The sequence below is a fragment of the Abramis brama genome (assembly GCF_963993115.1).
Source record: "Abramis brama genome assembly, chromosome: 21".
Classification (NCBI taxonomy): domain Eukaryota; kingdom Metazoa; phylum Chordata; class Actinopteri; order Cypriniformes; family Leuciscidae; genus Abramis; species Abramis brama.
Genome location: NC_139983.1, coordinates 22,691,806 through 22,708,346, shown reverse-complemented (window position 1 = coordinate 22,708,346; position 16,541 = coordinate 22,691,806). Strand labels below are relative to the sequence as shown.

At 37.9% G+C, this 16,541-nt stretch overlaps 1 protein-coding gene across 15 annotated transcripts in view; it reads right to left on the bottom strand.

Annotated features, from left to right (window-relative positions):
- Window positions 1-14: 14 nt before the first annotated feature.
- Window positions 15-16,541, bottom strand: part of hectd1 (HECT domain containing 1) — a 34,645-nt gene continuing 18,118 nt past the window's right edge. For 2 of the 15 annotated variants that reach the window (XM_084097207.1, XM_084097214.1), the window contains exons 25-42: window positions 15,042-15,866; window positions 12,265-12,486; window positions 11,854-12,032; window positions 11,375-11,531; window positions 10,569-10,791; window positions 10,407-10,461; window positions 9,913-10,095; window positions 9,318-9,531; window positions 9,147-9,229; window positions 8,815-8,942; window positions 8,528-8,729; window positions 7,784-7,921; window positions 7,072-7,679; window positions 6,843-6,921; window positions 4,061-4,154; window positions 3,708-3,858; window positions 1,135-1,279; window positions 15-1,005 (exon numbers count right to left, since the gene is read on the bottom strand). In XM_084097207.1, coding sequence (XP_083953333.1) covers window positions 868-1,005; window positions 1,135-1,279; window positions 3,708-3,858; window positions 4,061-4,154; window positions 6,843-6,921; window positions 7,072-7,679; window positions 7,784-7,921; window positions 8,528-8,729; window positions 8,815-8,942; window positions 9,147-9,229; window positions 9,318-9,531; window positions 9,913-10,095; window positions 10,407-10,461; window positions 10,569-10,791; window positions 11,375-11,531; window positions 11,854-12,032; window positions 12,265-12,486; window positions 15,042-15,866 — 3,824 coding nt within the window. In that variant the 3' untranslated portion in view covers window positions 15-867. The remainder of the gene's footprint in view (window positions 1,006-1,134; window positions 1,280-3,707; window positions 3,859-4,060; window positions 4,155-6,842; window positions 6,922-7,071; window positions 7,680-7,783; window positions 7,922-8,527; window positions 8,730-8,814; window positions 8,943-9,146; window positions 9,230-9,317; window positions 9,532-9,912; window positions 10,096-10,406; window positions 10,462-10,568; window positions 10,792-11,374; window positions 11,532-11,853; window positions 12,033-12,264; window positions 12,487-15,041; window positions 15,867-16,541) is intronic. The other 13 variants (XM_084097215.1, XM_084097216.1, XM_084097217.1 and 10 more) reach the window with 7 other exon arrangements.

Here is a 16,541-nt window from a genome sequence, read left to right as displayed (position 1 = left end):
TTTAGTCACAGAGATGAGTGTTGATACTTTGCAAACATTTTAATGATTATTTTTGGAGCATACACATTTGAAAATATTTGTTTACTTCAAACTGCAACTTGAGTTAAATAAATGTTTATAATATACAAAGAAAATACAAGGGAAAGCACAGCTTGCTTTTTGCTTTGTCTTTTTCTCTTTTTTAAATGTGCCTTGCACACAGAACCAGTGTTTCTGTATCTATAGCTTTATTGTAAAATTACACAAATGCACTAAGGGACTTTGATCCTTTAGCAGGGAAATGAACAGTTGAAAACATACTCAACACAGTAATGGAAGCAAAAAAGAAAGAAAAAGCATGTGCATGATTGTATGTAGACATTAAGTAAAACAAATGAAAGAAAAAAAAATCCTAATATTTCAACAAATGCAGGCACTAGTAAAACTTAAAACCTGTTAAGGAAATGCCCAAACACACTATAGTTAGCTCTACAGAAGCAGGTGTGCTTGTGTCCAGGGTCTGACGCTGCAGGTGGTGATGTTTAAGTCTGAAAAAAGATCTATGCCAAAATTTACACTGGATCTGGAGTAATGACAGTAAACACAGTAGGTGAGGAGAGACTACCCTGGCTGCCAGTGGCTCAAGCCCTTAAAGCAGTAGAGTGACCTGGGAAAGGCCATGTGAAGCAGCCAGTTTAGGAGGAGACCCTAATCAGTTTCAGGAGCTAGTGGAGCTGCGATGGGACTGTTTTTCCTGTGTATTTGGGTACATGATCGGGTGCTTGGGGGGGTGGGGGAGGGATTTCAGAGCACAGCTTTATTTTCTGCAACAAAACACAACAGGCTTCACCAGTATGGGAGTTGGTCAATGATGTAGGGAGAGCATGCTCAGTTGAGGTGGAAGCCCTTCTCCATAGTGGCGGCAAGGAGGCGCTCTCTCATGATCTCTTCGGAAGAATATTCCGGCAACTTCAAGTAGTGCACACACGTGTTAACTGAAGGATAGCTGGCATCTGTCGCATCAACCTACAGGAGAGAAGACAACAGTGAAGAGAGAATGTTAGTGGTTCTTAGTTAATTAATTGGCTGGGTTTTAGCATCATGGATCTTAGCAAATTGAAAAAAAGAAAAGAAAAATAGTGAGCTTATATACACCTTTCGGACTATTGTGAGACGTGGATGGAGGTTGGCCAGTCCACCAGGGGGCAGGGTCGAGCAGCCTGTAGTGAACTGGAGGAAGGCCTTCCTTTCATCAGATGACATTCCACACAGGACTCGCACAAAGCGCAGGAAACCAGGACTGCAATACAATTAAATCATCAACATGATATATACTGTCCGAAATGTGCCCAAGTACATAATTTCATACATTTCAATTCACAAAACCTTTATTCCAAACATGAAAGCATATGATTCCCACATTCATAAATTACTACTACAATATTCTAATAGCAGAATAATATGGCACATGTAAACGACTTTAGAAAAAATGTTTTCAGTGTTCCAAAGTTTGGGTCAGTAAGGTTTTTAAAATGTTTTTTAAAAGTCTCTTATGCTCACCAAGGCTGCATTTATTAGGGAGAAAAATTAAATTACATAGCAATAAAATGAAAACAGTAATATTGTGAAATCATTTTAATTTAAAATAACATGTATTTTAATACATTTTTAAATTGTAATTTATTCCTGTAATGAAAGAGCTGAATCATCCTTCGTGCTCAAGAAACATTTCTTAAATCACAGTTGAAAACAGTTGTGCTGCTATATTTGTGGAAACCATTTATTTGAAACATTGTAAATGTCTTTACTGACACTTGACTAATTTGATGCATCCTTGCTGAATAAAAGTATTAATTTTTTTGAAAATCGTAGACAGATTTTTTAACAGTAGTGTAGTTTGTTTAGGATATGATTACTAGGAATGCACTATATCGGCATCGGCCGATATATGTTCGCTTTTAATGTTATCGTTATTGCCCAGTTAAGAAAATTTGGCCAATATATTGAAGCCGATAAATAATGGATTATTTCCTTCCGACACTTCAGATGCACAAAACCATAATTTATAGTTGTGTTTCAGCGCGTTGTTACAGGAGGAGCACATCCACAACAGGAGTAATAGATTCTGACTAGCACGTAACCAGTGTTTCCCATACATTGATTTATTTGTGGTGGCCCGCCACAATATCAACATTGACCACAACAAAATATTTTAACTTCTCATAACAACATAAAAGGTCTTTAAATGTTGCGTTTTGCGCCATTGCGTCCTTGTCAAAAGACTGTCTGTTTGCGCTGCGCAAAGAGAAGTGAGAGCACTTTGCTCACACAATCAGCCCTGCAGGTCGATTCTCTATACCGATTCACAGTGAATGAATGCAGTGAAGAATCAGTTTAGCGTGCATTTGGGAACGCAGTTATGCATTATTTCCACATTTGCATAGTTGATGATTACATAATTTCACTAGATTTTTAAATGAGACGAGTTTGTAAACTTGTTTTCTGCCAAAATAAAAGCTTGACTGTTTCAGTCAAAATAAAAGCTCACGGGTTAATCTCTTGCATATATAGAAATTATTATAACATTATTATTGACATTATTATTATTATTCTTAGTAGTAGTATTAGTAGTAGTAGTAGTAGTAGTAGTAGTAGTAGTAGTAGTAGTAGTAGTAGTAGTATGTAGTGTAATGTAGACGCACACTATATTACAACTAAAAAGAGGTTAAAGTCCAGGTACAAGTCAACTTTTTCTTTGTTCAATTTGCACACCAAATATAATTTGCACACTGAACATGGGTTGGAGCTCTTAATTTTGAACTCAGTGCACCAAATTTATGAATTAAACTTTAAATTGCACAAAATTTTCTTCCGAGGTCCACCTACAACAGTTTCACAAAATCCTGTGGGAAAAACTAACTTAAATCAAGTTCACTTGTGCATTTGCATCATTTTGTGCAGATTTAAGTTAATATTACATTTATGTTATATAAATATCGAATTAATCTCATATAGGATGCGTTTGGTTGAGCTAACAAAACCCACTAAAAAAGCGCTTCAGTTTCCTGGTGTTCATTCAGCTCTTCAGCGCACGCAGCTTAAACAGCAATGCTGTTATTTAAAACAGTAATATTAATTTTAGATGTTTCTTTTTCAAAAACATTGATGCATTATTAATAATAACTAACACGTATTTTTCTTGTATCTTTTTCATCAACAATATGGTTTATTAAAAATAATTTAATTATTTGTCCACACATAGGCTATTCTACAAGTAATGTTGCACAGTGACTTGTTAGCATTATTATTTATAAAATTAAAAGAAAAAATTTGGATAAAGAAAGTTGGCCATAGGAGTTTAAAATAATTTTGGTTCAAACTAGGCTTCTATACATGTTTGATGTGCTTGGGACACGACTTTTAATGGTGAGACTTTTGTTTTTGTAATCAGGCTCTCAAAAATTATTTAAAATTTGGATTTAGATTTATCGGCTTTCAAATATAAAGAATTATCGGTAATGGCCAACATTTTCATATCAGTGCATCCCTAATGATTACCAAGACATGCATGTTCTTTTTCCATTTAAAATGCTGCAATTTTGTAACGATAGATTTACATGCATTTCGGTCCCATATAAAAAACAAAAACAACAACAAATCACAGACCTACCCAAGAAGTGTATGCCATCATAAAATGTAGAGCAATAGAAATAATAGTAAATGTCTACCTGTCCCGTGTGTAGCCAAGTTTAGGTTCTGTGTAGTTGACAATGTCTTCAGCGGTCCAGGATGGAGATTGGTTGCCACACAAGATCATTTGCACCTCTTTATGACTAAATGAGCTGAGTTTCTCCATAGGGAACACTCTGTTAAAGCCCTCTGTATAGAAAAAAAAGACATTACACACTTAGCACCATATTTATAACTGACATGCATAATGTAGTAATGAGTGTTATTCATAATATACTAATATCTGAACAGCCAAGTTACACATGCTTTTTTTGTACGCTTGGTACACACTGAGTGTAGCTTGAGTGGATTTAAAGTGCAAGGCATGAGAGTTTTGCCAATCTTGTCATACCTCTAAAGGCCTCCATTTGCTTCTGGATTCCTGTGTGCATGCAGAAGTCAAACATGAGCTCTACATAGTCCTCAGCATTGTCCATGGTGACCATCTGAAGAGAGGACAGCAGAATATTTAGCATTTATATCTTATTCTATACAAGATGACACCAGAAACACTGCATTACATAATTAGATACCAAGCAAGCAGTGTGCATTTCAAATTCTGCCACTTGGCCTACATACATATAAACTACTGTTCAAAAGTTCTGAAATGAGTTTCTTACATTCACCAAGGCTGCATTAATTTGATCAAAAATACAATAAAAACAATAACTATGAAATATTACAATTTAAAAACGTATGTATCTTAATATATTTTAGAATGTAATTTATTCCTGTGATGGCAAATCTGAATTTTCAGCAGTCATTATCGCAGTCTTGACTCTTCAGCATCACATGATCTTTCAGAAATCATTCTAATAAAACCACGATTTTTTTCAGGATTCAATCAATACAATACAAAACAGCATTTATATAAAAATATTTGTTTTGTATCAATCCAAAAGTCTTTACTGTCACTTTTGATAAATTTAATGCATCCTTGCTGAATGAAATACATTAGGGATTAGTGTTGTCACGATACTGGAATTTCTAAATTCGATACAATACCTTGAAAAAAATATATACCATGGGAAAAACTGCCATATAGATATTTTTAATATCTCATAATCTTTGAATAATTTTGGTAATTTTGTTGCAATATCTTACACAGCACAGGGAGGCTTTATTTGAAACTTTGAACTAAAGTAAACCGTCAGTAATAAAATAAGAACAAATTAATAAATTGCAAACAATAGCACAAATAACAACAGATAAAACAGAATAAAGGGACAAATTAAATAAACATGACAACGTTTTTCAGGTGGGTCTAACAGTAGTGTTCGGTGTTAACAGTAGAAATACTACAGAAATTAAGTAAAGTAACCAAATATAAAATAACACTGAACAGTCTTGTAAAAAAAGTAATTGTAAAAATTAAATACAGATCAATGCTTAAAATTATTTGCAACTGCTTTTTAACTATTTACATTCCAAAACTGTGTTTACCCGAATACTCGCCAAGGTGGGCATTTAGAATTTTTTTTGTATTTGACCATTTAAGCATTTAAGAGCTAAACGAGCTGTACTCACGAGCTGTTTGAGAGGTGGCTTTATTTACGCGCCACTTATAAAGATCAGTGGTGTACACGCTTTTGGTTTGAACGTGAAACCTATGGGAATGAGTAAAATTATGCGAAATACTTACAACCCCTACACTGAAATTCAGGCCTTGTAACACCAACACTATTGAACTAGAACAAATGAGACACATGAATGAGAGGCGGGTGTGTGTCAATTCGCCGTCGGAGAGAAGGGAGCAAAAACGTGCAGCTGATATTAGTGTATCGATACTGCAGAAAAGGAGTATTGGAATAGTTTCAGATATTCCAATAATACTGAAATATTTATATTTTTTGACAACACTATTAGGGATGCACAGATCTATCGGCCAATAATCTGTATTGGCAAATAAAATAAATTATTTTCACTATCAATTTTAAACCGATTGCTTAAAAACTGCAGATTATCAGGGCTGATAGTATCTTGTCAATCAAAAGGGGGCGGAAAAAGCGTGTCAGACTGCAACTCATACTGTGTTAAGAAAATGTCCCAAGTTGAATTTAGGGCTGTTTACGCAACAATAACACATTAACAGTTAAAAATAGCAATGTTAAAGCTATTTGACCATAAGAAGTCACCCGTTGCTCAAGCCAGGGTTGCCAGGTCCGGGGTTTTTCCCTACACCAAAAGTTATTTGTAGCCCCTCCCATCCAATAATCGCAAACCGCTTTGTGCTTCATGCTTGTATGTTTATGTTTGTACTTCTGATGATTCTCAGCTGTCAAAATCTGTCAATTTTATCATGTCTTCCACTAATTCAAGTTATAGTACAAAATAAACATGAATGCACATCAGAATGTATGTTGAAAGATACAGTACAACTTACTGAAATTAATCATGTCTCAAGTAATCACTCAGTGTTTCAACAAGGGAAAGATGTAAAAAAAAAGCTTGTGAAGAATGTCACTTAACTGCATTTACATCAGGAAAATTATCCAATGTTCACAGTTCTTTAGTTAGCTATAAAAACACTAGAGAAGAGCTTATATACTGTTAATTATATGTTTGTTTGAATAAATTTGTCATGAAGAAAAGCGTTTCTGAAAACTACCTTATGTACAACTGAGTTGTATACAAACATTTGAGTTCTTATTTGAGTGTAATTATTATATCTGAAAATAAATAGTAGATGAATATAATAGTTTGGGCTTTGTTGTTAATTTTAACTTCTAATATTATTGTAATGTACCAAATGAGAGAGGGTTCCCTGTATAGTTTACAGCATTAGTTGGGAGAGATTTTGTTCCCTTAAGAACATCAAAAACTATCAGTAGATATTATTCTGAATAATTGGCCAAAGGCCTAATATACTATCTTATTGACCCAAAACTTAACCTCATCTCATTCAAGCATCCTGCCGACTATCCCAAAAGGAAGTGTGATTTTATCAAGATGGCAGCAGGAAGTACTGGTACTAAGGGTGATGCAGCCCTGCTGTACAAATATATGTACAAATAATGCATTGCCATAACTACCAATACACAAAGCAGGATTTCATTTTCACTGTAGAGAGGCAGACTGTATAACAGTACACACACAGGGCATTACATTGCATGTCTGAAAAACATGTGACGTACCTCATCTTCTCCATTGGGCTTCAAGTCTACCGATGAGAAGCCATGTACTTTGGATGATGGACAGAACTGGAAATTTAATCTAATAACAAATAAAACAAAGAAATTTAGATAAGCAACATAAACATACATGTAAATAAAACATGTAAATAAAATACCCGGCAACAAGCAAGAAATTAACACACAATATTGATTTCCTTGATTAATATACAAAGTGACATTCATATCTCACCCAAGATCTTCTACACTAAGTGGAGGGCCAGAGCCCATAGGATTCTTTAGCATGAGATCCTGTAGCCGTGTGTTCTTCTCATCCTCTGACAGACTCTTATTGCCCAGGATCTGCCTGCGCTTCACAGACAGTGCCTTCAGCTCTTTTAGGAACCGTGCTCTGTGAGGATTCACCAGTTCAAAGTCCTCCCATGTCAAGATGCCATGATACCAGGCTGGTGGCTTGGGCTTGGGTGGGTCAAGGATAAACTCGGACTTGGAGTCTTCATCAAAGCTACCCACTGAGTATGTGTCCTGACCATCCTCAGTGGAAGCCTCAGACTGGATTTCAGAGAAGTGGCAGTCCGACTCAATATGGTTTTGATAAAGTAGCTTACTCATGTTGCTTTTGATGTCACCCATACAGAGCAGTTTGAAGAAAGGCTGGGATATGGGCAGGTCAACGAGACGGTTGTCCTGGATGCATTTGGCCAGAAAGATGCCAAGGAACAGGAAAAGCTTGGTGATACGCTCCAGTTCATCGCTGTCCTGAGGGAAGGGAGCAGGGAAAAGGCCGCAGGAACGCTGCACATAATAGCCAGGTGGTTTTAAGCCTCCGCCCAGATCCACCTGATGAACAATGAAAATGTCAATTAATCAGCCAATTGAGAACAGTCTCATACCTATGGCTAGAGCCTTGTGGTTAACAGGTAAACATGTGGTAAAGCACTTACTTGACGTGACTCATCATCTGGGAAGTCGTCGTCACAGAGCCAGATACCAAGGGAAGTCCTCTGGAACTCTGCAGCAACAAGGGCATAGAACTCCAGGGTGGGTCCAAGACCAGTGCCCTCCTCCCCCTGGAACTCCACCTGAGCAAGATAACCATCATTATCAGTCTTAATCAAACAGTCAGAGATGTATTTTCACTGCTCTAGAGCAGAGGTTCTCAACTATGGGCAGGGTCTCAGCAAACTGCCAAGGAGGCCACAAGATGACTTAATATATTAAAGAAAATTAATTACAACTTAATTAAAATGTAAAAACATGTCGTCATCACAGAAGAAATACTGATGAAAAATTGTGACATTGACCATGGAACTCCTTTGTACAGATGTTATTGCTTCCACTGAAGTACAAGATGCTCTTGTATCATGCTGTACAAAATATGACATGACAAAATTAACTATTTTAAGGTGTCTGTTACAGTGTAATTATACATTGAAGTACTGAGTAATAATGTTTAACTACATGTACTTACTATAGGGTTAGGAATAGGGGTTGGTGAAGAGTTAGTTGCTTGTAATAATGCATAATTTATAGTTATATTACTACAGTAAATACATGTAACATGTTACAAGGACACTGTAAAATAAAGTGTTACTATAATTTGTAATGAAAACAGAAGCACTTTCACAAGCTCTCTTAGACTTTTAGACCCCACTATTTTTCCCCAAACATTATGTTGTGGTGTTTACCTCCAGTACAGACTTTCTGTCAGCATGTATCTGCATCACACTCTCAGCCCACTCCATCATACTCTCTCCACGAGGCACCTTGACACGCTCATGCTTGAGCCGACCAACACGGAACTCGCCGGGATCATCACGACGAACTGTTGTGGATGGCCGGGAACGCTCCATAGTGGCTTCTCTTCGGTTTTGGAGCCAGACAATAGCCCTAGAGAGAGATGCAAATTCTCAAACGGCCATTTCAGATTTGTATGAATAAAGTAAAGATCTCATTGAAAACTGCAAGCACAGACCTGGAGGCTCCAAACGCAGTGCATGTAAAATAAAGCTGCCGAGTTTCAAAGGGTATGAGGAAAGGACACTTGCTGGTTAACTGCTCACACCAGTCTGGGAGAGCCCCGCTAGCCAGGGCCAGTGGCTCCTAAAAAGACAGTAAAGACTATAATGTTTATAATGTTACAAAAGATTTCATTGTGGCATTTGATCAATTTAATGCATCCTAGATGAATACAAGTAATGATTTCTATAAAAAAAAAAAAAATCATACAGACCTGACTCTTGATCTATACTGCATCTACAATGTATAACATGCATAAATAAAACTACATCAAACACGTCAGATTACCTCGATCTGCTGCAGGATTTTGGTTGTAATTTTTTTGCTGGTGAATTCCTCAGGTGATGCATTGAACTGTAGCTCTTCCACATCTACACAAATAAATGTGACTTATAAATGCATAAAAATGGAAGCAAAAACAACTGGTTGAAGACAATGCTCTGAGAAGGCACTCCTTACCTTCCTGTAGTGTGCGGCCGGATGAAGGTTCTCCTCCGATGGTGAAGAGGATGCGGAGGAGCTGCAGTACGTCCTCTACGCTGCAGGCACTCTGGCCTGAACCCGCCTTGGCCTGAGCCTGCTCACGTGCAGCACTCAGGATGTCACAGCTCTGTGTGGCGGACAAAGTCCCTGAACTCAGGCCTGAAGATCTGCAGCCACGCTCACAGAAGTCCTGTAAACCCATGTAAGAACTGTTAACACAAACTACCCATAATTTTTCCTCCCAACCTTTTTATCATCATCATCACAACATACCTATAACAACGCAATTACTAAATTCTTACAAAATTATATAGTTTATGGCCAAAGACGACAACAAAAATTTAAAAATCAAAGCAAATAGAGAACAAAGTCCACAATGACAGCTAAAAACTTTCATGGCACATTTACACCCATTTAGGCAACAGAATTTACAAAAGGACAGCAACAACTGTCTAACAGGTGGCTACACAAGTGACAGTCAAGCAAGAAAGAGAAAAAATACTTAAAGTATAAAAGGGAAAATAAAGATGGTATGTACAGATATATATGCACATCCGATGGCATTCTATACCTTGTATGCAGCTATGAGCTGCGAACAATTTCTGTTTTTCCTAATACTTTTATTAGAGCCGGTTAATTTCCAGTGGCGCAGGAAAGTTGAGTCTGCATTCTTCTGCATGTAGGTTATCAAGTCATTCTTTGGTAATTCATCTGTGCCAAGGTACTGTTCCACATGCTCTACAGACCAGCAACCCTACAACAGGAAGAACCAAATGTTGGTCTTTCCTGATTGTAAAGTCTCACGCAATACACATGCATTACAGTAGGTTTAACCACTAGAGAGGCCCGTGCATTTAACAATAGATACCACTGGGGTCATTTCACAGTCTTCTGGCTTTAAGGTTAGTGACGTCTGAGACAACTTACTGAGAAGGAGCATTTACACATTGGGGACAGCCACAGAAAAATCACAGCCAAGATTTTAATGAGCCAAAGAGAGTGAATGAAAGGAAGATAGGTAGAGAGAGATAGTGTGGAGGAGAAACATTAAAAACGTGTTATTACCATCTTTCCACTCTCTCTTTCTTTGTCAGAGTCCTTCAATTCTCTGTACATTATCCTACAAAAAAAACAATGTTTGTTAACAGATGTCTGGTGGAAAAGCACTACAAAAAATGACTATAAAAGTTTGAATACTAAAAACAACTGTAAAACATTAAGACTCACGTATATGTAGGTTCCCAGATGCGTCTAAGCTTGTCAGGTTTAATAGCACCATTGCATGAGAGTTGGAGAAGCTTTTGGACATAATAGAAAATGGTGGACTTGTAGTTGGTGAGAGGTAGCTCTACTTCTCGTGTAGTCCCTAGACCTGCTACTTTCAGGATGAGAGCCAGACGGGGTGAAGGCGTGCACTCCACCTCCTCTTGTACCTCTGAGCGAGGTGTACCTGTACACATTAAACATGAGATTTGCCATGAAAAATCACAATGGATTGTTGTGTTTGACTCAGCAGGCAACCAGTGTTATTATTAAAGGGATAGTTCACCCAAAAATTTAAAATCTGTCATGTACTTTTTTTTCCTCCATACAATGGAAGTCAAGTCAATGACTTCCATCAACTGTTTGGTTACCCATATTCTTCAAAATATCCAAAAGAAATCCATTCAAGTTTGGAACAACTTGAGTGAGTAAATGATGACAGAATTTTAATTTTCGGGTGAACTAACCCATTAACAAGCTAAAACGATTAAATAATTATTTACATTAACTGAAATAAAATATTAGATGAAAAACTTAAAATTTAAGAACTTTTTGCAATTTTATTACTTAAAGCTAAATATAAAAAAGTAATAAAAATGGCAAAAGCAAATTAGAAAAATGACAAAGTAAAATTAAAATATTAATATTTAGAATTGTTTTATTTTAAAATGTTCCATTTGTAAACACTAGAATAGTATATAAATAATATTAAAATAACACTGCAGCCAACAGTGTGAGAATTTATCCCCTTTCTACAGTGTCACCAGTACCTGGTGGAGGGATATCCAGGTCAGTAGTTTGCTGGACGTTGGTACGGCCTGGTCTAGGGTCAAATGCAGGTACTAAAGCAGAAAACTGTCTCTTTAGCACAAAGTCGTCGTCCCATGTCCTGCGCCGACCCCCTTTGGTTTCATACTCCTCTTCCTCCTTTCAGGCCACCATTGAAAAAGCAAAGTGGTAAAGCTCTCTTACACATAATGCTCAACAGCTTGCAAATGTGAAACACATATATCACCTAACCAAAGACATGCTACACAGAGGAAACATGCTGGAAAACAAAAACAAAACAAAAAAAACCTGGAACACCAAATACATTCTTAGCCAAAAGAAGAAAACAAACAAAAACACTGTTCACCAAATAAAAAATAAAAAAAACACGAAATTTCAAGTAACCAGAGAGGAGAACGCGAAGAAAACCAAAAATAAAGGATTTCCACTGTACTATTATTGAAACTACAACAGGTTTTACCCTATGAATATGAACGTGGTAACCAAGGTTGACCCTGGACCGTACCAGAACTTCCTCATACTCCTGTTCTTCCTGATTGTCATCCTCATTCTCATCATCGTCATCATCTGGCTCTGGCAAGTCTTCCTCGTCATCTAACTCGGCAAGCAATGTGTTGGCCCGACAACTGTCCAGGAAGTCTGAGCGGAAGAAAGGCAATGAAAATATATCAGCCTTCATATAAAAAAAAAAATTAATCAAGGAGAGGAATCTAGAGGACAAGACTGAGTAATTAGTTTAGTAAGCAAAAACATAAAATTAGAGATTAATCTTAAAAAAAAAAAAAAAAAAAAACGGGCTGAGGAAGGGTATGTACTAGAACAATTGAGGGTGAGGGAAAAGAGAGTGTATAATAAATGTAACATGGCCTACCATAGAGTGAAAACTCAGCCTCCTGACCTGTGTCACTCTCACTAGAAGTAGAGGTCAGGCTGGTCGTCAGCGTGTTACTGAGCAACTGGCCGACGGACAAACCTGTAGTTGCCGTGGCTACATTATTGCTGCTGGTTACTATGGAGGTGGACATTGTAACAGTTGAGGTGGTACCAGTGGTTGTAAGGTTAGGAAAGCTCTGCGCACCCATAAGAGGAGAAGCTGCAAACAAAACCCAAAAACTGTGATTAGTCTCAAAAAAAAAAAAAAAGAAGCAGGTAACTAAAAAAAAATCAAAAGCTTGCTCTACAAACTAAACATGCTTCAAATGGCTGCAGTATGCAAATCATGGCCAATATTAAAGTCCTGTTAATATTCACAGAACAGTTAAATACTCTGGAGCAGGAGGTTATTTAAAAATAAATTCAACAAAATGATTGCTATTACATAATAAGGACTAAAATATCCTGAAAAAGACAAGACAAGCTTACAGATTAAATAGTACTGCCTTGCAAATACTACTATCTCTCTTCTATACTTGCATGTTTCCGAGTGCAATTCTAAGGCAACAATGATTATACATTTTCTGAGAACATTTGCCGTATGATTAACAAATATAATAAGCCTCCATTTAAGTATGTCATTAATAAAGCTAAAAGGACATCTAAACAGTGGTTCTCAAACAGGAAGGCCAGGGCCTCAAGATGACAAATAATATAATATAATATAATATAATATAATATAATATAATATAATATAATATAATATAATATAATATAATATTCCAGAAAAACCTTAATATAAATTTAAAAGTGTGATTTGTAGGGGTGTGTCCCCGAACTATGGATTTTCATAGTCGAATCAGAATCGTCAAGTCCTGCCTATAGTCAACTAATATTCGAATCATGTGTGTGTGGGTGGGTGGGGGGGGGGGGGGGGGGGGAGGGAGACGGGGCTTTAACATTTTAAAGCCACGATGTACAGAACACACAAAGATATAGTGTAGAAGAAAATGTATAAAAACATGTTGGATCAATAAAACTAAGAAATAACATAAATAACTGCAGAAAGGCCACACTGCAGACAGGATTTGCATTTCACATGTCGGCTAAATTGCCTGTGCGAGAAGGCTCTAAGTACAGCGCAACATCGATGCACCAAAAAATAATCAACAATTCAATTTACAGAATTAATTTAGAACAGAATATAGCTTTCTAATAAATAAAAATACAAACCGAAATAAGTCAGAATCAAGTCACAAGGTGCAGAACAAATGTGTGCAAAAAGTGCAGGGGAACATATATTCAAAATACAAGCCACAAATAGTTAAATTAGATAACCATGAGTGATCAAAAAATACAATTAAAATAAAGAAATTATTAAAATAACGAAAGTATAGCCAGAATTGTCAACTTTGTCTTTTTAACTGCAGAGACAACAACAAACGCTAAGCTGGAGTGGCAGTCTTTTTAGCTAAACATGTTCACAGCATCCAAAAATCTAATTAGAACCGGTTGATATGTTTTGAAATCACTTGTACCCTACCTGATCAAAAAAAAAGAAAAAAAAAAAAAATCCAGTGTCCACTCTGTGTCTGTTTGAGTCTTTTCAAATTGTATGTGAAAAACGCTTAACGGCTTGATATTCTAAGACATATTAAAAGATCAAATTCTGTCCACACCTTATTAATAAAGCATACTACATAGTCTACAGAAAAGCAGATAAGCCCAGAATATGAATAACGCATTTAATTACATGTTACACTACTACGTTACTATTACACTACAGTGGCTCAATCTTAAGTTTATAAAGCGACGAGAATACTTTTTGTGCGCAAAAACAAACAAAAATAACGACTTTATTCCACTTTTCATTTCCTTCTCTCTGGGCCTTGAGTCTTTTCAATTAGTGTTTAAGCGTAGCGCGTCTGTGTTGCACGTCACCACGTAGGCTCACTATTGGCCGACGCTGGTCATGTGTGTGATGACGTGCAACACAGACGCGCTACGCTTAAACACTACGTGAAAAGACTCGAGGCCCAGAGAGAAGGAAATGAAAAGTGGAATAAAGTCGTTATTTTTGTTTGTTTTTGCGCACCAAAAGTATTCTTGTCGCTTTATAAACTTAAGATTGAGCCACTGGAGTCACTTGGACTATATTAACGATGTCTTTAATACATTTTCTGGGCCAGCAAGTTATAATCTCTTAGAAGCCTATGGAGGAGTGAGACAGCTCTCAGATTTAATCAAAAATATCTTAATTTGTGTTCCGAAGATGAACGAAGGTCTTACGGGGTTGGAACAACATGAGGGAGAGTAATTACTGACAGAATTTTCATTTTTCATTTTTTTCACAACCCTTTAAGACTCCATGGCCATTTTATAATGAATATACATTTTACTAGGTATGCCAAGCTCCAAAATATTTTATCGGGTAGAAATTGAGTAATAAATCACGACTGACTGGAAGAGTCATGTAAATCCATTGGTTAAAAAGAGTGAAAACACTTCAGAACATTCTGCTCCTAAAACTACTTAAGTCTGGAAATTTCATTTTATTTCAATTAATAATATGAGCTATTCAATTTATTATTTAATTATAATACTTTTAATTTACAGTAATTAGCAGGGCCCACAGGTTAAATTAAGTTGTTCTGCTCTAGGGGCCTACAAATAATGTTGTGAACATTGGTGGGCTATGGAGACTAAAAACCTGAAAACCACTGATCTAAACCCAAGCACTGGCTCCTAGAAGAATGGGCAGTTGAAGATACTCACTGGCAGTGCTCATGACATTGCGCCCCAGCGTGTTAGTGTTGTTATCGCTGCTGCTTCGGCTCAGGTTCATGTTGTTGGTGGCATTGGTGCGAGACATGTTGGGTGCCCTGCGGACGAACGACTCCATCAAGCTGGCCTCGCGGGAGGACAAGTTGGGGACACTGGCACTGGAGCTCATGGGCGCTCCAGCTGCCAACAGTGAGCTGACGGACAGCCGCGCGCTGGTGGCAGAGCACAAGGGCCTCTGGGATGCAGCGTCCTTACTAGATGACTCTGAAACCGAGCTGACGTCAGGAGAGCTCACGCTCACGATTCCCATAGAGATAGCGGTTGAAGTGCCATCGGGTGCTGGTGTTTTACGTTCGCCGCCTTCGCTTCCCGTGTCCGCCGTTAGTGTGCTGGTGCTGGAGATGGAGCCACCCTCTGCAGAGGAAAGCACAACTATCGGTTCTTGGCCCTCCGCCCCCGGGGGCCCTCCGACGATGCTTACTCCCTGCTCCAACAGGCTCTCGACCCTGCGCTCCACTCGGGTGGAACTGAGGCTTAAATCGCTGCTGCTGGCCACGCTACACACCGAACTGCTACTACCCTTGCGGCTGGAGGAACTGGCCCCCGCTGTGGAGGATGAGCCACCCTTGTCTGGGCAGTTATTTTTCACCAGGCTGCTCCAGGACTGCGGTGTGCCTGCAACAGTGGATGAGACAGGTTTGGGTGACGGCGCTGACTCAGGGTCGTACCCTGGCGCAAGCTTGAGGTCAAACTTCCCTTCCGCACCCATACGATACGAGTTTGAGCCACCGGCATCCCAGGTGACATCAATCCAGCCTGGAAAGTGGGGGAGGGAGGGGGGATATGAACGGGTGAGACCCAGCAAGAGAGCAGAGAGAGACAGCAGCAAGTCAAAGACAACAGCTTTTGCTTGACACTGGACCAGAAACAACAGAATAAACCAAGACCATTGGATGAGGTCAAATTTAGCTTTGTATCTCTGCCAAACCTATTCAATTCATATTCATACTACTGACGATCATCTAAGAGGACACCCAAATCACTCTGGTCCAGGTGAAGCAGTGAGGTAGAAACATGAAGCACAGAAAATGACAAATTAAAAAAACAAAACAAAAAAGCAGTAGAATTTTGCAAATGCCAAGCTACGAAGCCACTTAAGAAAAAGAACAGAAGAATCATTTCGGTCAGTGTCAAATACATTTGCAATGGAGTTCTTTCGGAGCTTGCAAATTGTGACATCAACATGCACTTGGCTTGACTGATGGAGACAGGTTAAAAAGGCTGTTTTACACACTGAAACATGGCTGCCCAAAGAATCAATAGCAACAGAGTGGATGCTTAAGATAATACGAGTAGGATATGTAAAAATGTTACCTGTTAAGTTGGGGGGGAGGGATAAAGGTTGCACTTCAAAATAGCAAACTAACAAAAACAAAAAAGTATGGAATGACAGTTGCAGAGAGCAAAAAGTAGTAATCTAACACGTATCAT